This window comes from Phyllobates terribilis, unplaced genomic scaffold (assembly GCF_046119375.1).
Source record: "Phyllobates terribilis strain yellow unplaced genomic scaffold, ASM4611937v1 Scaffold_5__5_contigs__length_657084704, whole genome shotgun sequence".
NCBI lineage: Eukaryota > Metazoa > Chordata > Amphibia > Anura > Dendrobatidae > Phyllobates > Phyllobates terribilis.
Genome location: NW_027362765.1, coordinates 37,105,170 through 37,129,645, shown reverse-complemented (window position 1 = coordinate 37,129,645; position 24,476 = coordinate 37,105,170). Strand labels below are relative to the sequence as shown.

At 43.4% G+C, this 24,476-nt stretch overlaps 1 protein-coding gene across 2 annotated transcripts in view; it reads right to left on the bottom strand.

The window, feature by feature from the left end:
- The window catches only part of LOC141270644 (uncharacterized), a 28,870-nt gene extending 5,673 nt beyond the window's left edge, over positions 1 to 23,197 (bottom strand). Inside the window, exons 1-6 of one of the 2 annotated variants that reach the window (XM_073680728.1) lie at positions 23,065 to 23,197; positions 8,783 to 8,931; positions 8,474 to 8,653; positions 8,267 to 8,390; positions 7,589 to 7,686; positions 7,300 to 7,390 (exon numbers count right to left, since the gene is read on the bottom strand). In XM_073680728.1, the coding sequence (XP_073536829.1) occupies positions 7,300 to 7,390; positions 7,589 to 7,686; positions 8,267 to 8,390; positions 8,474 to 8,653; positions 8,783 to 8,860 (571 nt within the window). In that variant the 5' untranslated portion in view covers positions 8,861 to 8,931; positions 23,065 to 23,197. Of the gene's footprint in view, positions 1 to 7,299; positions 7,391 to 7,588; positions 7,687 to 8,266; positions 8,391 to 8,473; positions 8,654 to 8,710; positions 8,932 to 23,064 lie in introns of those variants that run through there. The other variant, XM_073680729.1, reaches the window with a different exon arrangement.
- Between the last annotated feature and the right edge of the window lie 1,279 nt (positions 23,198 to 24,476).

Sequence of the window (24,476 nt, the reverse complement as noted above, 5' to 3'; positions counted from 1 at the left end):
TGAAGAGCCAGATCCACACGCCTGAGGGCATTGCTTTGGCCATGGTGCTAACCCCCCCCCCCCCTTTTTTTTTATAAAAGATCCGGCGTGCTGAAGCACCTTGGTGCCATTATTTCCTGAGCTGTCTCGTCCCATCCCAGAGGTGGCAGCGCGTCAGGAGCCATATAAGGAGATGAAAGTCACTGAGATAGGAGACACTGTGGCCCCTTCTGCTAACAGGGGAGAGATCATCTCATGGAGCCCAGATTCTGGCTCCCTTCAGCCACACACATCAGAAGGGAGGGGAGTTCCTGGGTGCAATGCGCCGCGTCAGGGGATTCCTCAGGGTCTGAGGGGAACTGTTGTGGTGTCTTCCCTGAGCCCACTCAGGAAAGAATAATGATAAAGGCCAAGGCCCAGAAAAACATAAGCTATACGGGCTCTGAACTCCAGCTGTTCCCGGATCTATCGTTTAACAGTTCAGATGAGGAGACACTTTAGGCCGCTACTAAAAAATCTTGATGGACGAGAGGTTTCCATATAGATGGGGCTTCCCATTTGCCTTGATTGTCTGTCGAGATGGGACATTGACGACACTAAGATCCGTGGGGAACTTCCCGCTTTCTGTGAAGCTCTGAACCAACCACTACCCAAGATTCTGGATTGGAAGAATGCTCCTCAACCCTCAGAGGCCCCCCTCTCCCTCAATTTCGAGCTCGTTGGGAGTGGAAGATGCGGGGAGCTTGAGAGGATCGAGCAGGCTCTGTGGCCCCACCACCCCCAGACCATGTTGACTATCCAGTCTAAAGCGGGACTCTAAAGCCTCCCTGCTTGGGAATAAGAATTCTTTAATGTGTACCGGCCGGTATCATTTCAATTTATAAATGCTATAACATTTGCCGTAATTTGGTGTGCAGGATATCTTCAGTTACTCTGCTTTTAGCGCTTAGCGGCAAGACTCTTGATTAGTTGTAGTTGTTCCTCTCTGGTTAGTTTTCAGGGCTCCTCCCGCATATTAGATAAACAGAGGATACCATTCATATAGCTTTTTATTACTGATAGGGCTATTTAGGTAGCCTACTTTTTATTAAGTTATCCAGTGGGATCATTTATTGCCACAGGAGTAACCCCCAGCCATGAATTTACCTGGGTTATCTCACTATTCTCTTGTGTCTCTTCCTCCCACTTGCACAAGCCCAGCCCCTTCTTTTGAAGATCGTGGTTCCCACTGTTGAGCAAAGAGCCTTGCCCTACCAGGGGGCTCCTGAGGAGACGGAAATGGCTTGTTCCAAACAAGTGAGTAATAATATTATACTATACTTTTTTCATACACTAGGTTTAAAACATGACATGTTTACCATCTCTTAATGTAAAATGTTTTAACTCCCCAAAAGAGAGAAGAATTACTCTACAAGAGTTGAAGAACCAAAGAGCAGAAATAGTCTTTCTGCAGGAGACCCACTATGATAAACCTGGAACTTTCCACTTTACAGCTAGTCAGTTCCCTTCTGCATACTCTGCCTACAATAATAAAAGGAGGGGTGTGGCAATTTTAATTTCAACAATTTGCCCATTGCAGGTGACTAAATCTCATTTCGTTCCGGATGGCAGATATGTCATACTAAAAGCTCTTTTGGGAGGTAAACCCGTTATTTTATGCGCCAAACACGGGACAAGTTCATTTCCCGAGCAGGGTATTTGCCCTCCTCGGGAACATAACTCGAGCGCCCTTAGTGGTGGGTGGTAACTTTACCATCTCCTTCTCTGAAGTTTCTGACAGACACTCGGTTAGAGGTAATCCTTCCTCTGTAAACCTGTCCAGAATGGCGAAGAAGTTTAGGAAATTAATCAGATCCAAGTCTTTTTGATCTTTGGCAGATAGATCATCCCAAGGAATAGTCATATTCCTTTTGCTTCCCTCCCCATGGCACTCTCACACAAGACTACATTTCTTTTTTGGTAATATTACAATCCTTAGGATGCTTGAGAAAGCAGAGATGGTCCCTATTTCCTGGTCAAACCATGCTTCAATTTTGATAGATCTGAAATCAAGACACCCCTTATTGTGGACTTGTCACTGGAGATTAAATGAATTTCTGATTAAGGATCCTAATTTAAGGAAGTCCTTAACTGATCACTTGATTGGCTTTTTCCTACACAATAAGGTGTCAGTGTCCTCCCCCTCTATTTTGTGGGAAGCTCACAAGGTGGTGATGAGGGGTCAATATATTAGGGAAGGGACTAGAATAAAAAAAATGCTAACTATTTACATTCCAAACTATCCTCTCAACTTAAACGCTTGGAATATAAACTGGTGGTTGCCCCATCTAGGAGAGTCCTGAGGAAACTGATTGCTACTAGAGATAAGTTGAAAGACCTATCTATGCGTAAAGTCTCAAAGTTGCTTCTATAGGCTAAACAAAAATATTATGAGAAGGGTAATAGAGCTCATACGCTCTTAGCACATCAACTGAAGGATCATTCAGTGGCCTCGGCTTCTCAGGCCCTTGGAGATGAAGAGGGTGTAATTCAATATAACCCTTCTAATATATTGAAAATATTTTTTCAAACTTCTATAAAAAAAAAAGTATATAATCTCCAGGAGACACTCCCGTCGAATCAGATAAGACGAGACCACTTATTGAATAGTTATCTGTCTAGTCTTAAACTACCAGGTCTCTCCCCAGAGGCAGTGAAATCCTTGAATAAACCAATAACTAATTTTGGACATTATAATCAACAGGGCCGGACGATCTGACATGTTTGTATTATAAATCTTTTATGGAGAAGTTAGTTCCTCATATGTCTAAAATGAGAAAAGGATACTTGAGATAGCACTTCCGTTGGCGATATGGAGTTCACAAAGTCCATGTAGCCATAATGGATTCATTGACTGTGATTTAAAAAGCACATACACTGTTGAACCATGCTTAAAATCACAACGCGTTTCCTCTCCTATGGGTCTTCATCAGATGTCACCTAGGGTCATCTATCCCTGACACCCTTTCTCATTCTTACCTAATATTCATCCCTAAGTCTGGCAGAGACCCACTAGACTGCACTAATTACAGGTCTATTGCCCTTCTTAATGTGGGCTTGAAAATTTTCACTCATCTGCTAGCCGATAGACTTCTGTATTAACTGTGGAGGCCAATAATTAAGGACCAGGTAGGGATTTTCCCCTTTCGTCAAGGGGGTGACAACACCAGGAGGATGGTGGATTTGATAGATGTGACAAAAAGGAACAAAATATAGGCACCTTTAAGCCTGGATGCAAAGAAGACCTTTGACAGCCTTAATTGGTCTTTTATGTTAGTGCCGGTGGGTGCATTTGGAATATCTGGCTTATTCTTCATTGCACTTTATAAGTCTCCCTCGGCGTCTATCAAACTGCCGCTCTGCACACCAGCAAGTTTTAAAATATCCAATGGAACAAGACAGGGGTGTCGCTTATCGCCCCTCTTGTCTGCATTATGCATTGACCCATTGGCTGCAGCTGTCCGCAATAATCCCAATATATCACGGGTGCAAGTTAAAGACAGGATCTTCAAAATCTCATTATTCACAGACGATGTTTTATTAACACTCACTAATCCCCACACTACCTTACCTAACCTTATGACAACATTGAATGAGTATGGTCATCTGTCAGGCTATAAGATCAATGCCTTCAAAACAGAAGCAATGCCCTTAAATATTCCTACAAACATAGTTGATCATCTCAAATTAAACTACAAATCTCGCTGGAAGGCGGATGCAATTAAATATTAGGGGTGAATATATCTGCTTCTTATAAAGCTTATATTCTTGCAATTTCCCCCTTTTATTTAGAGAGCTGAAAAGCTTTTTGATTAAGTGGAAAAAATCACCAATTTTGTTGATTGGTCAAAGAGCAGCAAAAAAAAAATGTCTCTTCTTCCTAAGCTAATGTACTATTTTGAGACTCTCCCGGTAAAAGTTCCTATGGGGGAGCTTAAATCGCTACAGGCCAGTGTAATGAAATTTATTTGGAATGCTAAATGCCATAGAATATCTAAACAAATTCTTACTACACATAGGCATCATGACAGACTGTCAGGCCCAGACATCATTAAATACTATTGGGCTGCTCATTTAAGAAGGATCCCATCTTGGGCTTCGCTATGGGCCTATAACAAATGGACAGAGATTGAGAAGTTGCGGCTGGCTCCATTTCACCCAAACGCCCTTCTTTGGATGGACAGCTCACCCAACCAAGATAGGAACTCCTCTCATAGGGCCCATATAGTTTACTAGAGAAATTTGGCTATCCTGCAGGAGACGGTTTGGTCTTTTTTCTCCCAATTCTCCAATGATTTCTTTCATGTATCAACTGTTAATACCCAATAGTCTGGATCTTGCGATGGTGCATCCGTGGATCTTGGCAGGCCTATTTAGATGTGCAGACATAGTAGATAGAGATTCATTGGAAATCTTTTCATTTGACTATATCAAAGCTAAATTCTCAATAACCAACCGTGAATTATTTCAATTTATCCAGCTAAAATCTTGGCATTATCTCTCTATGGCTTGATGAAGGTCTCTGAACCGACTGATTTTGAATCAGATCCCCCAACTAAACATTCCTATATGGTGAAGTACACTTCTGGAAAGGGAACTTTCGCCCCGGTGTTTGCAGACTATCTGGAACAAGGCAGCTAAAACTTCCATTTGCACTTTGTATAAGGAGAACATAAACAAAATCTTGAAGTTCTGGTATCATACTCCGGAACTCTTATATAAATTGTATCCCCAGTTTCTGTATGTGTGCTGGCACTGTGGCTCCTAGTTTCACATCTTCTGGTCCTGCCCTAAGATCGCAAAGTTTTGGGACTCTATTAAATCTCTTCTACAAAGGGTTTACTTTATTGAAATTCCATTGGATCCATTCATTCACCTACTAAGAATAACCCCTAAGGGGATGGGTAAGAACTCTGCTAAACTTTTATTGCACTTGTTAACGGTGGCCAGGTGCACTTCATTGGAAACAGAATAGTCCTCCCTCCTATCAGGATCTTCTGGGTAGAGTTTTTGATATTAGACGAATGGAATACATGACTGCTATATAGGATGCTAAAATTGACATTTTTATACTATTTGGACACAACATAATATTTAAGACTTTCACTTTCCCTTGTCATGCAAAAGTATTTTGTCCTCAGTCTGTTCTTCTTTACATAACATGTGCATTATTAATGGGTTTGATGGTATGCATAATTTTGCACAGGTTTCCTGGGAGGTCTGTTTGGGGGAATGGATAGGTCGCCTGTATAGTAGTAAATTGTAATCTGCATGGAGCCTATTGGATTCCTCGTTTTTTGTTTTTATACTATTCGTGTTGTAATGCAGCGGCTTGCTGCATTACTAAAATGTCCAGGGGGGGTGTTCTGGCTGACCACATACCTCCCCTTCAGGTGACTGATCACATGACTGCGACATCATCACAGGTCCTGTGCGCACAGAAGGATATATAAACCCTGGTGGTTTTTGAAACAGTAGAGAAGCCTGGTCCCTGTGTCTGGGACACCAGTAGCCTTGGAAGGCAAGAGGCCTGATCCCTGTGTCTGGGGCACCAGTAGCCTTGGAAGGCAAGAGGCCTGATCCCTGAGTCTGGGACACAGTTGGTCCTGGAAGGCACGTGGCCTGAAGACCACGTCTGGGGAGCCTTAAACCACAGCTGTGGCAGAACAGAGCTGATAGAAGCCGCTAGACCCGACAAAGGTAAAAAAGGTGCTTCATATGGACAGTGATGTTGTTACCTTGCTGAAGGCTGTATCTGGAGCCAAGTGGGCATATCTGCCACTGAAAAGGCTCTAGGATATTACATGTGTAACATGCCTGCGAGCCACTGAGATGGACTATGTTATAGGCAGTTTATTATGTTTAATAAACTGCTGGACTGTAGATTACCGGAAAGTGTTGCATGTGTGCTTTAATTGACCCGGTGAAGTGAGTGCCCCTCAACATGATCATTAGCGCTACCTTACAATGTTTATTCACACACTCTAACCAAATGTTTATGTTGATTGATTGTTAAACTTTATCTACCTCAATAAAAACTAAAGTTTTAAAAAAAAAATTTAGGATAAAGGGAAACTCTGTTATTGTACAGAAATTCACACGTGGCTCTCACTGCACATTTAATGTTGTGGATCATAAAAGCAAACTTTGGCCAGAAAGACTGGACCTGGTCTTGTATGGACCATATGAGCACATTCAGCAGCACAGAAGGCAGAGAAGGTAGATTCATGAAATAAGATATCAGGGTTGTAGGAAGCCAACAGCATCATTACCCTCCGCTTTCTCTTAGAGGCCCATCATAGTATTGATTTCAAGTGATTTTCTAACTTATCAGCACATTCTATGTACGCTGTCAGTTGGCTTTGTAAATTACACATCTGAGCAGGTAACAGTCAGAGTCTTCTAATCCAAGGGGGTAGATGAATCCTTCAGGTTGTAAGTTATATAGAAAATAGCCAAAAGTCAATGGTAGTTATCAGCCAAGATGTTCAAGGAAAATACATAACGTTTATTGCTTTGGCTGTGCCGTTTGTCTTTAATTATAGAGTAGGGACTCGCAAAAAAAAAATTGAGGACCCTTGGCGTTGTGCGAGCTTACTTATTTTGGCCAAAATATTAACTAATACCTCATTATATTTTTATGCACTTTTTGCATCTTACAGGGTGACCCGAGACCCATCAATGGTGACCTTGTAAATTAGGGGCTTTCACCTATGTTATGCACTGATAGGGTGCCGAGCATCCAGCCTACTCGAATAGTAGGGGCGTGTAATAGGTTGCTGGCTAGGCACGGCGCTACATGAGTGTGAATTGCGCCCTATTGCAAGTTTCATCTCTGTGCAGTTTTAGTGCTAAGCAATCACCCCCTCCATGGAGTAAGAGGTTGAGAGTGGTTGTTCATCAGCATTCTGCACCTGTGTTACTTCCTTCTTACAAAAGGGGTCTTGCTGCATCCTGTTGTGCATTTTACTTGAACATCTTGGCTGGTAACTACCATTGACTTTTGGCTATTTTCTATTTGAATTTTGGAATTTTTTTTAAAACTGATTCCATTTATTGCTTTTGCTGTGTTATTTGTTTTTGTTTATAAGTTATATAGAAAACGTCTTTCAATGCCCAAAGTATGTTGAACAGTTTTGGGTGGAGGAGAATTTTGTGGTCTAGAGGCAAAATGGTGATCATACGATTGTGATACGGCCAGACTACACCACCAATAAAGAAGCCACAGCTGGTGATTGAGAAGAATCAGTGACTTCTCTGTATTTAGTAGTTATTACTCACCTGGGTAATCATATGTAGGAACCTCCTCTTTACACCACCCATCACCGCTCATATATGTCTCTATAATATTAATATGGGTCAGATCTTCACCCTGAAATAAATATTGTAAAAGTCACACACAGATGGAGAAGTCTCATCTATGATCAGCTCTAATCCTGCCATCTCCACCGTCCTCATTACACAAGTATAAAACATATAATACTGGTGGATAAAACAAGACTGAACACAAGACCTTCACAGCCGTCTACACATCATATAGGAGATCTCATGACACCTTCTCTCCATCTACCTGATGATCCTGAGGAATATCGGGATTTTCTTGTTTACAGTCCTGTGGTAGAAGAGGACGCGGACATCTCTCTGGTGTTGTCCTCTTACTGGATAGATCTGAAGGAAACACATACAGGGATTGAATTCATTCTTTATATACTGTAGGGATTTTACTCACTTGGGTACAACGTGAGGCAAACAGGAGGCATATTCCTTTAAATCTCCATGTCGGTTTATTACCTCAAACCCAGCAAAAGCAAAAAGGAATACTAACAGCCTTTAGTTCAGGCAAAACAAAGTAAAGTATCCTTTAAGCAAGTCTCTGCTTAGCCAGTCCTGTGGGCACACAGGCTGGGTAGCGTTCAGCTCACTGGCTCAGTCCGGAGATAACACACAGGACGACTTCTCCCTCCAAACACAGAACATGTGCCAAACAGCCTCCATTTTATAGTTTAACCACACCCAGAGGTGAGGTATGTGGGTAGATGGACCCGCCCATCTCTCCAAGCTACCCATAACCTTGTGCCATGTGCACCAATCAGTCCTCTCAGTGCTTACGTGCACTAGAGAAACGCACCAGGTTACATCATAGAGGACAGCCATCTCTGTGATACATACCTCCCATCAACTATGCGACCATTAGCCACCTTACAATACATATAATTATAGGTAGTCTGTATTTAGTCCTGTCTGTTACCTGGTGATGTGAGGGGCTGGGGAACCTCCATCATGACGTCCTTGTATAGATCTTTATGGCCTTCTAAATACTCCCACTCCTCCATGGAGAAATAAACTGCGACATCCTGACACCTTATAGGAACCTGACACATACAATGATACTGTCATTTCCCCGATCCCTTCACAGCGTCACTGTATAATGACCCAGCATTCCCAGCAGTGTCACCTCTCCAGTCAGCAGCTCAATCATCTTATAGATGAGTTCTAGAATCATTTGGTCATTGATGTCCTCATGTATCAGGGAGTGAGGTGGAGGCCCCGTGATTGGGCTCAGGCGTCTTGCCCATCCCTCAGACACAGGGGCCTGACAGCGCTCACTAGAGGTCTTCTTCACTACTGTGTAATCCTGGTTATGGAGAAACACATTAATAAATCTCACTACAGACATTTCCAGAGTCCTCACCTCTCCAGTTCTGTCCATCTGTTATTCCCATAGATAAGAATGATGTAATATGACGTCATTAGAATCTCTCACCTCTCCAGTAAGTCGGAAAATGATCTCTAGGGTGAGGTCTAATATCCTCTCCACCATGTTGTCTCTGTCCATAACCATCCTTGATGGATGAATCAGGGAATTATCTTATATAGAGAATCTTCACTGAGAGGGTCCGAGATTGCAGAGACCTGAATGAGAAGATGAGCCGATGTAACATCATAAAAATCCTGAGTAATAATACAATTAATGGGGCTAATAAGGGAAACGTATGAAGAGATTTATTATTTTACATTATTTAGATTTCTTCTTTACATCTACTAATAAATCCTATATATTTTAGGCCTCAGACAACAAGCAGTTTCTTCCTCGGAGTCTGCAGTTTAATACGTTTCTTATAGACTCATCGTCCATAACACTAATTTTCGCCTCATTTACCGACACTAGAATCGGCATAACAATACTGCAGAAGATATTCATTACATGTGACATGAAAAATAACTACTTCACAATGAGGACGACATCGTCATCTTTTAAAACGGCTCTAGAAACACATTTGGCCGGAGTTTGTCACTGACTACATCACCACCGGCCGTCTGTATGAATGTTTCCCGTCTTCCCCGCACTGTAATCTATGACGTTAGATCTCATGTCTGATTCACACACAGAAGTTTGAGGCTTTTATAAAGCTTTTTTGTTTCCACAAACAAAGCAGACAAAAATGATTTGATACCAAAGTCTCCATGTACAGTGTTTTATGAGGTTTATTTCCGGCCATAGGCTTTCCTATATTACAAAAAAAAACACCAGAAAAAAGCAGCTATTATAATGTTTCAAAAGAAAATTGGCACCAACAATTCTTTTAAACAGAAAAAAAACTTGCAAAAAGCATAAGACACATCTTGCCATTTTTTAACACGTTAAACATATGAACTCTTTTGGGCACCAGAACATAGATGTACACCACAGGGATGGCACAGGTGCGGCTACAACATAAACCCTGGCAGTCTAGCCACTTGATGCTGTCAAAAGCAAACATGGCATCTAAGAAGGTTTGACAGAGTCCGGCTCAATGCCCCTCCTCCCCCAAGTACTGGATAGTTTGGGGCTACCTTGTTACTACGATACTTACATGCCTAATAATGGTGTCTGAGCCTGCAATGTACGAAAGTCAGAGGCAGCATCCAATAAGTTACCTTTTAACACCCTCATACACAATAAACTAAAGTTGCATGAAAGCACTGATTTCACGGGGCTTTGGCAACTATATAAAGTATTTTGGGGCCTCCCGATAATGATGTCAGGGCAGAGAAGGATCTGGCATCCAGAATTTCAGAGGCTAATCCGTTTGTTAGTACTGTAGATGATCTTCCGCTAGGGGAGTCTGGAGGTGACTCTCATACAGACCACGTAAAAGCTTGAATATTTGTGTGTATGGGGAAATCGTTAGAAATAGCTGTCAAATGACCTTCAGCCAACACTTATCCCATGTGTAGTTTTAGCAACAAGAAAAATCCGTCACTGAAGGGAAAACAATCTCCCGGCACAATATGAATTAAAGCAAACATGCCATGTCCTAGTTGCTATGCACACTGCCCCCATAGCGTTGTTAGTGATGCAATGAGCATCACTAACAAGCTGTTTTCATGAAAGTCAGTGGTAGTATAATGATGTACTAACGTTTTATACACACTGCTCAAAAAAATAAAGGGAACACTGAAATAACACATCCTAGATCTGAATGAATTACCGTATTTTTCGGACTATAAGACGCACCGGACCATAAGACGCACCTAGGTTTTAGAGGAGGAAAATAAAAAAAATTTAAGCAAAAAATGTGGTCATGATGCACTTTTAAGGGGGAGGGGGTCTTCTGCTGACACTAGTATAGGGGTAATGTCCCCAAATTCTGATAATATCCCCCATCCTGATATATATGCCGCCCCCCTTCCTTTTATATGTGATCCCCATCACTATCCTGGTATGCATGGCACCCCTCATACCTATCCTAGTATGCATGGCACCCCTCATCCCCAATCCTGGTATGCATGGCACCCCTCATCCCTGTCCTGGTATGCATGGCACCCCTCATTCCTGTCCTGGTATGCATGGCACCCCTCATCCCTGTCCTGGTATGCATGGCACCCCTCATCCCTGTCCTGGTATGCTTGGCACCCCTCATCCCTGTCCTGGTATGCTTGGCACCCCTAATCCCTGTCCTGGTATGCTTGGCACCCCTAATCCCTGTCCCGGTATGCATGGCATCCCTAATCCCTGTCCTGGTATGCATGGCACCCCTCATCCCTGTCCTGGTATGCATGGCACCCCTCATCCCTGTCCTGGTATGCAGGCACCCCTAACCCCTATCCTGGTATGCATGGCACCCCTAATCCCTGTCCTGGTATGCATGGTCCCCCTAATCCCCATCAGGCTGCACATTAAAAAAAATAAACACTCATACTCCCCTCTCTTCTCTCCTCCAGCCTGCCTGCACTGATCTCCCCATGTGAGCCGCGCATGACGTCACTGCCATGCGCGGCTCACGTGGAGAAATCAGCTGCCGAAAGTCACTGCTCCCCACGCCGGGTCTGTGTGCAGGGGAGCAGTGACTTCACTCTCCTTCATAGCTGGCACACAGCGGAGCCGCGCTGCGGCTGCTGCCGGCTATCTCCTGTGCCCGCTCATTAAAGGGCATGAATATTCACCCCCTCACCACGCCCATAGGCGTGGAGAGAGGTTGAATATTCATGCCCTTTAACAGCAGGCACAGGAGATAGCAGGCAGCAGCCGCAGCGCGGCTACACTGTATACGGCTATTAAGGAGCATGAATATTCAGTGCTCCCCACGCATCATGGGTGTGGGGAGCAGTGAATATTAATTTTCTTTAGCAGCAGGGACAGTGTAGGCTGCAGCAGGTAGCTGCTGCCTCCTGTGCCCCGCTCCTCCACCGATATCGCTCCCCCCACACCCCACATACACTGTGTTCCAAATTATGCAAATAATATTTTCTCAGATTTTCCCAAATTACCTATATGAATTGCAGTCATTGTAATTTTCCAGTCAAATAACTATTAGAGCACAATTGAAAGGTCTTTGTACAAACTGCCTATGATAACAGTATATTTAAAAAAAAATAAATAAAACACTCAAACTGCACTCAAAATGCATGTTCCAAATTATTATGCACAGCAGTTTTCAACCTTTTCATTTTAATAAAGAACAAAAAAATGGTCATTTTTGAAATTATAAGCATTAGCAGGTTATTACAAACTGAAATCAAACAGTTTTCAACTCAAAACTTTATTCTAGGTGATGTAACATTTGCACATAGGACCGCTTGTTCGAAAGGAGCTTCTGAACTCTCTCGTCCATTGAATTTGTCAGGTTTTGGATGGTTTCTGCTTCAATTGTTTTGCATGAGGACAGAATACCCTCCCAGAGCTGTTGCTTAGATGTGAACTGCCTCCCGCCATCATAGACACTCCTTTTGATTATGCTCCAGAGGTTCTCAATGGGGTTGAGGTCAGGGGAGCATGGGGGCCACACCATAAGTTTGTCCCCTTTTATGCCCACAGCAGCCAGAGATGCAGATGTGTTATGTGCAGCATGAAACGGTGCATTATCATGCATGAAAATGATCTTGCTGCGGAATGCATGGTTCTTCTTCTTGAACCATGGCAGGAAGTGCTGTTTGAGAAACTCAACATACATTATGGAGTTCATCTTTACCCCTTCAGGGATCCTAAAAGGGCCGACAATCTCTCTCCCCATGATTCCAGCCCAAAACATTACTCCACCTCCTCCTTGTTGGCGCCGTAGCCGTGTTTGCATGGGGTGTCCATCAACCAGCCATCCTCCACTCCATCCATCCATCTGGACCATCGAGATCATTTCATGCATGATAATGCCCCGTCTCATGCTGCACATAACACATCTGCATCTCTGGCTGCTGTGGGCATAAAAGGGGACAAACTTATGGTGTGGCCCCCATGCTCCCCTGACCTCAACCCCATTGAGAACCTCTGGAGCATCATCAAAAGGAGTGTCTATGATGGCGGGAGGCAGTTCACATCTAAGCAACAGCTCTGGGAGGGTATTCTGTCCTCATGCAAAACAATTGAAGCAGAAACCATCCAAAACCTCACAAATTCAATGAATGAGAGAGTTCAGAAGCTCCTTTCGAACAAGGGGTCCTATGTGCAAATGTTACATCACCTAGAATAAAGTTTTGAGTTGAAAACTGTTTGATTTCAGTTTGTAATAACCTGCTAATGCTTATAATTTCAAAAATGACCATTTTTTTGTTCTTTATTAAAATGAAAAGGTTGAAAACTCTGCTGTGCATAATAATTTGGAACATGCATTTTGGAGTGCAGTTTGAGTGTTTTATTTTTTAAAAAATATACTGTTATCATAGGCAGTTTGTACAAAAACCTTTCAATTGTACTCTAATAGTTATTTGACTGGAAAATTACAATGACTGCAATTCATATAGGTAATTTGGGAAAATCTGAGAAAATATTATTTGCATAATAATTTGGAACACAGTCTAAATATACACCCATATACAAGATTCGGACTATAAGACGCACCCCCCATTTTCCTCCAAAATTTTGGAGGAAAAAAGTGCGTCTTATGGTCCGAAAAATACGGTAAATATTCTCATTGAATACTTTGTTCTGTGCAAAGTTGAATGTGCTGACAACAAAATCACACAAAAATCATCAATGGAAATCAAATTTATTAACCAATGGAGGCCTGGATTTGGGGTCATCCCCAAAATTAAAGTGGAAAAACACACTACAGGCTGATCCAACTTTGATGTAATGTCCTTAAAACAAGTCAAAATGAGGCTCAGTATTGTGTGTGGCCTCCACGTGCCTGTATGACCTCCCTACAACGCCTGGGCATGCTCCTGATGAGGTTGCGGATGGTCTCCTGTAGGATCTCATCCTAGACCTGGACTAAAGCATCCGCCAACTCCTGGACAGTTTGTGGTGCAACAAGATGTGCTCAATTGGATTCAGGTCTGGGGAACGGGCGGGCCAGTCCATAGCTTCAATGCCTTCATCTTGCAGGAACTGCTGACACACTCCTGCCACATGAGGTCTGGCATTGTCCAGCATTAGGAGGGACCCAGGACCAACTGCACCAGCATATGGTCTCACAAGGGGTCTGAGGATCTCATCTAGGTACCTAATGGCAGTCAGACTACCTCTGGCGAGCACATGGAGGGCTGTGCGGCCCTCCAAAGAAATGCCACCGCACACCATTACTGACCCACTGCCAAACCGGTCATGCTGAAGGATGTTGCAGGCAGCTCTGCACGGAGTCTCCAGACTCTTGTCACAACTGTCACATGTGCTCAGTGTGAACCTGCTTTCATCTGTGAAGAGCACAAGGCGCCAGTGGCAACTTTGCCAATCCTGGTGTTCTGTGGCAAATGCCAAGCGTCCTGCACGGTGTTGAACTGTGAGCACAACCCCCATCTGTGGACGTCGGGTCCTCATACCACCTTCATGGAGTCGGTTTCTAACCGTTTGTGCAGACACATGCACATTTGTGGCCTGTTGGAGGTCATTTTGCAGGGCTCTGGAAGTGCTCCTCCTGCTCCTCCTTGCACAAAGGCGGAGGTAGCGGTCCTGCTGCTGAGTTGTTGCCCTCCTACGGCCCCCTCCACGTCTCCTGGTGTACTGGCCTGTCTCCTGGTAGCGCCTCCAGCCTCTGGACACTACGCTGACAGACACAGCAAACCTTCTTGCCACAGCTCGCATTGATGTGCTATCCTGGATGAGCTGCACTACCTGAGCAACTTCTGTGGGTTGTAGAGTCCGTCTCATGCTAACACGAGTGTGAAAGTACAACCAACATTCAAAAGTGACCAAAACATCAGCCAGAAAGCATTGGTACTGAGATGTAGTCTGTGGTCCCCACCTGCAAAACCACTCCTTTATTGAGGGTGTCTTGATAATTGCCAATAATTTTCATCTATTGTCTATTCCGTTTGCACAACAGCATGTGAAATTGATTGTCAATCAATGTTGCTTCCTAAGTGGACAGTTTGATTTCACAGAAGTTTGATTTACTTTGAGTTATATTCTGTTGTTTAAGTGTTCCCTTCATTTTTTTGAGCAGTGTACTTTGTCTTACCTGCTCGTATTCTGTCATAGGGGAGTGATTCTCAGATTCAGCCATGGGCGGTCGCCGAGTTCAGTTAGCGCTGGTGCCGCCCATGACATTTGAATATTGCTCCTGGCAAGCGCTAGGTTTGAGGGTCACAGAGCATGTGAACTGAAGCTGGTAATCACACAGCCTCAGTGCACAAGCGCCGGACAAGCGGCCCGCCGTGTGCAAATGCACATCTAAAACATCGCGCTTGCCAGGATCAGTATTCAAATGTCATGGGCGGCGCCAGCGCTAACTGAACGCAACGACCGCCCATGATTGAATCTAAGAATCAAACCCCTATGACTGAATATAAGCAGGTAAGACAAAGTATATAAAACGTTACAACATCATTATACTACCATTGATTTTCATGAAAAGAGCTTGTTAGTGATGCACACTACATCACTAACAACGCTATGGGGGCATTGTACATAGCAACTAGGACGTGACAGGTTCCCTTTCAGTCATGTCCATAGCAACTTTATTATACTCTATTATCCTATACACAGTGGCGTAGATAGAAATCACAGGTCCCACAGCAACAGGTTTAATTAGGCCTGCCAACCTCAAAAGGAAAATATATATACATACACACACACACACATATATATATATATATATATATATATATATATATATATATATAATAGGCGGAATCGTATCTCCCAACTCTGCAGACCGCATGCTGTTGTGCTGTTGTTGTACTTGGCAGATCCAGACCAGATGGTATAAAGATCAATGAGGGAGACCAAATACTAAGAATACATTTTTCATTGCTTAACAAGAACTTGATGAGAAGTGTATACATCAGATAGCAAGCACAACACACTATGAATGCTTTTTCTGCATTATGCAGTCAGGAACTTTTTGGTTACATGTGGAGGGAGGTACATAACTTTTGTTACAAGCTACAACTGTCCAGCAAACCATTATGCGAAGATCCATCATCCCCTGTGGGGACCATACGGGTCAAGATGTGTCGCTATGGCCCCTCAGAGCTACTCTCAGCTCCCAGTTGATTTGTGAGGACCTCACTGGCTGAGGTACATCGAAACGACTCCTCACTAGTACTCTCAAAGTCCACTCGATGAGGGCCACACACTCCTTGCTGTGGCACTGCATCTTCAGCTCTCCGTAGAACTCGAGTCCCAGTTTAAGGACACTGTAGCTTCCTCTCTAGTACAGACAATAGCTTTCTTAAATATTGTTAAGTCTAAAATAAGGAACCATTCCTTAACTTAATCCCCTTTAATTAAGGCCTCCTGCTCCCCCTGTGTAAAGTTCCCTACTGTTTAAGTAGGCCTCCTGGCCTGAGCTAAGCACATCGTCCTGCTCTTTGTTTCCGCTATGCTCCCTGCCTGGAATCCGGATTACATACGCATACTGAGTGTGCAGTACTACCACCAGTCAGGACACAATTGTTATGTGGCAGGTCAGTACATTTTAAAAATCCTATTTTGGCAGAAGTTGATTTTTTATTTTCTTTCAATTCTTAGATCTCTTTAAAATTGGCAAGATCCAGCCTCTGATGGACATGAGTTTTCTTCCCATTCACTTTAATAGAAACACAGTCTTTCTTGCCAGGTATAATTTGGCTCAGTTTATTACTATTGTAAAAACCTTTCACTGTATCCCCCCCTATAGATGTATCTGATGATTTGCCTGGTTTACGACCAAGACAAATCATGAAACCTTTTTTTTTTTTTTTTTTTTTTTTTATTTGGAAAATATAGACCCTACACTTTCAGACCACAGGCTGAACAGATCTGAATTCAAGATTTTCAATCTGACACTGTTCGTACTGATATTTTTTGAAATATGATCCCTTTGAGATACCAACTTGTATTTTGATACAGATGTGGCATAGGAGGCACATGGGAATTTTTTGAAATTTTTTATATCATATTGATTTTTTGGAAATTCTTTTTAAAATTTGCATTTGAGTCAGCATGGGTACAGTAATAAAGATCCTCTTGTAACATATAGGGTAGAAGCCTATACAATTCTCAGTGGAATTGTGTTTTTCCCATTTGTCTATCTTGGTTCTGGCAGGAGGTATCAGGAGAAACGGAAGGCAGGTTACACAGGAAGTCACTTTTTTTTTTTCTTAAAACTTTGAAAATTTATAAAAAAAAAACAAACTAAAATATATAGAATTTTTTTCTTCCCATTTTGCATTCTCTACCACACTATTACCAGAGAACAAAACCTCCAACAAACTTAAAATCTAGAGGAAAATTGCATTGGTTCACTTGACATGGAATGACCCATATATGGGGGCACGCAGGTGGCCTTACTCATATATGGGGGCACGCCGGCGGTCTTACTCATATATGGGGGCACAAAGGCGGCCTTACTAATCTATGGGGGCACAAAGGCGGCCTTACTAATACAGGTGCATCTTACAAAATTAGATCATCAAAAATTTAATTTATTACAGCTCTTCAATACAAAAAGTGAAACTCATTATATAGATTGATCTATTTCAAGTGTTTATTTCTGTTAATGTTGATGATTATGGCTTACAGCCAATGAAAACACAAAAGTCATTACACACGTGGTCGAAACTGTTGGTACCCCTCGTTTAATGAAAGAAAAACCCACAATGGTCACAGAAATTACTTGAATCTGACAAATGTAATAATTAAAAATCTTTGAAAATGAACAAATGAAAGTCAGTCATTGCTTCTCAACCCTGCTTCCACTGAATTTTAAAAAAAATTAAACTTATGAAATAGGCCTGGACAGAAATGATGGTACTCTTAACTTAATATTTGGTTGAACAACCTTTTGAGGCAATCACTGCAATCAAACGATTCCTGTAACTGTCAATGAGACTTCTGCACCTCTCGACAGCTATTTTGGCCCACTCCTCATGAGCAAACTGCTCCAGTTGTTTCGTGTTTGAAGGTTGCCTTCTCCAGATGGCGTGTTTCAGCTCTTTCCAAAGATGCTCAATAGGATTTAGGTCAGGGTTCATAGAAGCCACTTCAGAATAGTCCAATGTTTTCCTCTTAGCCATTCTTGGGTGTTTTTAGCTGTGTGTTTTGGGTCATTATCATGTTGCAAGACCCATGTCCTGCGACTGACGCCAAGCTTTCTGACACTGGGCAGCACATTTCTCTCTAGAATTCCTTGATAGTCTTGAGATTTCATTGGACCCTGCACAGATTCAAGACACCCTGTGCCAGATGCAGCAAAGCAGCCCCAGAACATAACAGAGCCTCCTCCATGTTTCACAGTAGGGACAGTGTTCTTTTCTTGATATGCTTCATTTTTCCGTCTGTGAATATAGAGCTGATGTGCCTTGCCAAAAACTTCCATTTTTGTCTCATCTGCCCATAGGACATTCTCCCAGAAGCTTTGTGGCTTGTCAATATGTAGTTTGGCAAATTCCAGTCTGGCTTTTTTAGGATTTTTTTTCAACAATGGTGTTCTCCTTGGTCGTCTCCCATGAAGTCCACTTTGGATCAAACAACGACGGCTGGTGCAAACTGACACTGATGTTCCATGAGCTTGAAGTTCACCTTTAATCCCTTTAGAAGTTATCCTGGGCTCTTTTGTTACCACTCGTATTATCTGTCTCTTTGATTTGTCATCAATTTTCCTACTGCGGCCACATCCAGGGAGGTTGGCTACAGTCCCATGGATCTTAAATTTCTGAATAATATGTGCAACTATAGTCACAGGAACATCAAGCTGCTTGGAGATGGTCTTATAACCTTTACCTTTAACATGCTTGTCTATAATTTTCTTTTTAATCTCTTGAGACAACTCTTTCCTTTGCTTCCTCTGGTCCATGTTGAGTGTGGTACACACCATGTCACCAAACAGCACAGTGAGTATCTGTAGCCCTATATAAAGGCCCACTGACTGATTACAAGATTGTAGACACTTGTGATGCTAATTAGTGGACACAACTTGATTTATCATGTCCCTTTTGTCACATTATTTTCAGGGGTACCATCATTTCTGTCCAGGCCTATTTCATGAGTTTAATTTTTTTTTTTAATTCTGTGGAAGCAGGGTTGAAAAGCAATGATAGATATTCATAGATTTTTAATTTATTACGTTTGTCAGATTCAAGTTATTTCTGTGACCATTGTGGGTCTTTCATTAAACGAGGGGTACCAACAATTTTGACCACGTGTGTATCTCAGTAAATTAGAATACTTTATAACAGCTTGAAAAATTATTTTAAAAACCGAAATGTTGGCCTACTGAAATGTATGTTCAGGAAATGCACTCAATACTAGGTCGGGGCTCCTTTTGCATCAATTACTGCATCAATGCGGGGTGGCATGGAGGCGATCAACCTGAGGCACTGCTGAGGTGTTATGGAAGCCCAGGTTGCTTTGATAGCAGCCTTCAGCTCATCTGCATTGTTGGGTCTGGTGTCTCTCATCTTCCTCTTGACAATACCCCATAGATTCTCTATGGGGTTAAGGTCAGGCGAGTTTGCTGGCCAATCAAGCACAGTGATACTGTTGTTTTTAAACCAGCTATCGGTACTTTTGGCAGTGTGTATAGGTGCCAAGTCCTGCTGGAGAATGAAATTTTCATCTCCAAAAAGCCTGTCAGCAGAGGGAAGCATGAAGTGCTCTAAAATTTCCTGGTAGACGGCTGTGCTGACTTTGATCTTGATAAAACACTGTGGACCTACACCAGCAGATGACATGGCTCCCCAAACCATCACTGATTGTGGAAACTTCACACTAGACCTCAAGCAGCTTGGATTGTGGCCTCTCCACTCTCCCTCCAGACTCTGGGACCTTGATTTCCAAATGAAAATTGGAACTCTGGGACCTTGTGGAGTGTGTCAATGACTGCCTTCTGGACAGCTGTCAAGCCAGCAGTCTTCCCCATGATTGTGGAGCCTACTGAAACAGACTAAGCGACCTTTTTAAACGCTTAGAAAGACTTTAAAGGTGTTTTTTGTCAATTATTCTAATTTACTGAGATAATGATTTTTGTGTTTTCATTGGCAGTAAGCCATAATCATCAACATTAATAGAAATAAACACTTGAAATAGATCATTTTGTTTGTAATGACTCTGGCAAAAATTCTGGAATCACCGGGCTCGGAGGATGTTCATTCAGTTGTTTAATGTTGTTGAAAAAAAGCAGATCACAGACATGGCACAAAGCTAAAGTCATTTCAAATGGCAACTTTAGGACTTTTAAGAAACACTAAAGGAAATCAAGATAAAAAAATGTGGCACTCAGTAAGGGTAATTTTTTTTCAGACCAAGTAGAGGGAAAAATTATGGAATCACTCAATCCTGAGGAAAAAATTATGGAATCACCCTGTAAATTTTCATTTCCAAAACTAACACCTGCATCAAATTAGTTCTGCTCATTAGTCTGTATCTAAAAAGGAGTGATCACACCTTGGAGAGCTGTTGCACCAAGTGGACTGACATGAATCATGGCTCCAACACAAGAGATGTCAATTGAAACAAAGAAGAGGATTATCAAACTCTTAAAAGAAGGTAAATCATCACGTAATGTTGCAAAAGATTTTGGTTGTTCACAGTCAGCTGTGTCTAAAATCTGGACCAAATACAAACAACATGGGAAGGTTGTTAAAGGCAAACAAACTGGTACACCAAGGAAGACATCAAAGCGTCAAGACCAGAAACTTAAAGCAATATGTCTCCAAAAGGAACAAATGGGAGGAAACTGGAGTCAATGTCTGTGACCGAACTGTAAGAAACCACCTAAAGAAATGGGATTTACATACAGAAAAGCTAAACATAAGCCATCATTAACACCTAAAGAGAAAAAAACAAGGTTACAATGGGTTAAGGAAAAGCAAGCGTGGACTGTGGATGACTGAATGAAAGTCATATTCAGTGATGAATCGCGAATCTGCATTGGGCAAGGTGATGATGCTGGAACTTTTGTTTGGTGCCGTTCCAATGAGATTTATAAAGATGACTGCATGAAGAGAACATGCAAATTTCCACAGTCATTGATGATAAGGGGCTGCATGTCAGGTAAAGGCACTGGGGAGATGGCTGTCATTACATCTTCAATAAATGCCAAAGTTTACATTGATATTTTGGACAGTTTTCTTATCCCATCAATTAAAAGGTTGTTTGGGGACGATGACATCATTTTTCAAGATGATAATGCGTCCTGCCATAGAGCAAAAACTGTGAAAACATTCCTTGAAAGAAGACACATAAGGTCAATGTCATGGCCTGCAAATAGTCCGGATCTCAATCCATTTGAAAATCTTTGGTGGAAGTTGAAGAAAATGGTCCATGACAAAGCTCCAACCTGCAAAGCTGATCTGGCAGCAACAATCAGAGAAAGTTGGAGCCAGATTGATGAAGAGTACTGTTTGTCACTCATTAAGTCCATGCCTCAGAGACTGCAAGCTGTTATTAAAGCCAGAGGTGGTGCAACAAAATACTAGTGATGTATTGGAGTGTTCTTTTGTGTGTTTGTTTTTCATGATTCCATAATTTTTTCCTCAGAATTGAGTGATTCCATAATTTTTTCCCTCTGCTTGGTCTGAAAACAATTACCCTTACTGAGTACCACATTTTTTATCTTGATTTCTTTTAGTGTTTCTTAAAGCCCTAAAGTTGCTATTTGAAATGACTTTAGTTTTGTGCCATGTCTGTGATCTGCTTTTTTTCAACAACATTAAACAACTGAATGAACATCCTCCGAGCCCGGTGATTCCATAATTTTTTGCCAGGGGTTGTAATATATGAGTTTCACTTTTTGTACTGAAGAACTGAAATAAATAAAATTTTTGATGATATTCTAATTTTGTGAGATGTACCTGTATATGGGGGCACGCGCGCGGTCTCACCAATATATGGGGGCACCATAGTTGACGTTACTAATATATGGGAACACGCAGGCGACGTTACTAATGTATGAGGACATGCAGGCGACGTTACTAATAGATGGGGGCACGCAGGCGACGTTACTAATAGATGGGGGCACGCAGGCGACGTTACTAATATATGGGAACACGCAGGCGACGTTACTAATGTATGAGGGCATGCAGGCGACGTTACTAATATATGGGAACACGCAGGCGACGTTACTAATGTATGAGGGCATGCAGGCGACGTTACTAATAGATGGGCGCACGCAGGCGACGTTACTAATAGATGGGCGCACGCAGGCGACGTTACTAATAGATGGGGGCACGCAGGCGACGTTACTAATAGATGGGCGCACGCAGGCGACGTTACTAATAGATGGGCGCACGCAGGCGACGTTACTAATAGATGGGCACACGCAGGCGACGTTACTAATAGATGGGCGCACGCAGGCGACGTTACTAATAGATGGGCGCACGCAGGCGACGTTACTAATAGATGGGCGCACGCAGGCGACGTTACTAATAGATGGGGGCACGCAGGTGACGTTACTAATAGATGGGGGCACACAGGAGGCGTTACTAATATATGGGGGCACACAGAGGGCATTACTAATATATGGGGGCACACAAGGGGCTTTATTAATATATGGGGGGCACACAGGAGGCATTACTAATATATGGGGGCACACAGGTGACATTACTAATATATGGGGGGCACACAGGTGACATTACTAATATATGGGGGGCACACAGGTGGCATTACTAATATATGGGGGCACACAGAGGGCATTACTAATATATGGGGGCACACAAGGCTTTATTGATATATGGGGGCACACAGAGGGCATTACTAATATATGGGGGCACACAAGGCTTTATTGATATATGGGGGCATACAGAGGGCATTACTAATATATGGGGGCACACAAGGGCCATTATTAATATATTGGGGGCACACAAGGGCCATTAATATATGGGGGGCACACAAGGGGCATTAATACTATTTAGGGACACTTAGAAGGAATTATGGTCGCTTCCGGTGAATAGGGGAATATTATCATGTGGGGCCAAAGGAGGAAGAAGGGAGAATTATCACAGCGGCCGGTAAGGAAGGGAAGGACCTAGGTTTCTGGATGCAAAGAAGAAAACGCAATCAGTGCACAGACACCAATAGGAATCTCAGGTGTGAATAAGTACCATAGTGAGTGTGATAAACGTGTGTACAGCGCTGCGGAGTATGGCGGCGAGACAGAAGGAAGAGGAAGGAATAATCCTGATATATAATAAAAGGGACTCTGCACAGACCTGCACCTGCAGAGCCGCACACCGGGACAGCAGGAATCCCCGTACTATGTAAAGAATCTCCGCTGACGTCACGCACACGTGACAATGCAAGGACGTGATATCACCGGAAGAGGCGGGGCCTCTTCAATTGCAAATCCAATACCAGGAAGGTCGTGTCTACAACGGAGGCTCCTGTGCGCCCCCTCCCGGGCTGCTCCTGTGCGCCCCCTCCCGGGCAGCTCCTGTGCGCCCCCTCCCGGGCTGCTCCTGTGCGCCCCCTCCCGGGCTGCTCCTGTGCGCCCCCTCCCGGGCAGCTCCTGTGCGCCCCCTCCCGGGCTGCTCCTGTGCGCCCCCTCCCGGGCTGCTCCTGTGCGCCCCCTCCCGGGCAGCTCCTGTGCGCCCCCTCCCGGGCAGCTCCTGTGCGCCCCCTCCCGGGCTGCTCCTGTGCGCCCCCTCCCGGGCTGCTCCTGTGCGCCCCCTCCCGGGCAGCTCCTGTGCGCCCCCTCCCGGGCAGCTCCTGTGCGCCCCCTCCCGGGCTGCTCCTGTGCGCCCCCTCCCGGGCAGCTCCTGTGCGCCCCCTCCCGGGCTGCTCCTGTGCGCTCCCTACCCGGCTCAGCAGTGAGGAGATCCCAGACCGCTCACAGCCGCCATTCTCACATTACGGCCCCGGCTGGAGGCTGCAGTGAGGGGAGACTGAGGCGCAGGATAATGACATTACATACATATATCTATACATATAGAAACGCTGATGGCTTTTTTTGGGGGAGTTTCTAAAGTTTTTAGTGAAAACAGGGACGTACTAAACTGCATATTGGAATGATGGGGTGATGGGCTGCAATGCTAGACTCGACCACTAGATGGCAGCACATTTTTCAAATGCAGACCAGGAAATGACTTCTGGCCTTGATACTGGATTAGAAGAAGCTGCAGTTTTTAACTCTTGACCTGTAATATAGAAAGAAATCAGAGGGAATTCAATGGAAATACTAAAATGAATCAGAACATCCACAGGGCTGGATTAAAGTTTAATAATAGAACCAGGGAAAAAAGATTGTAGCTAGTTGGGATTATGTGTAGAATATCAGGGTTACACATGCCTGGTGATATATCTCATCAACATCTCATAGGAATATAGGTGTTAGCTGGATCTGAAATAGGTTCAGAATCATCAGTGGATTCTGTGGTCTCATTCTGGTCCAGCCAGGGTAGATGCTGCTCAGCATCATCATTGGTCCCAATGCCTAGCTGGTGCACGAGATGTACAGGTTGTCTCTTGGGTCTTTGTTCCTAGCAACATGAAGCGGAGGGAAACAGGGCTGCTAAAGCCTAAGTCCAGGATTCTCTGCATTGAGCATGCCCGTGACATGGCGGACCGTGATTGGTGGTTTGAGAGTCAGCTGATCCGGTGACCTGGCACCGCCTGATTGGTCATG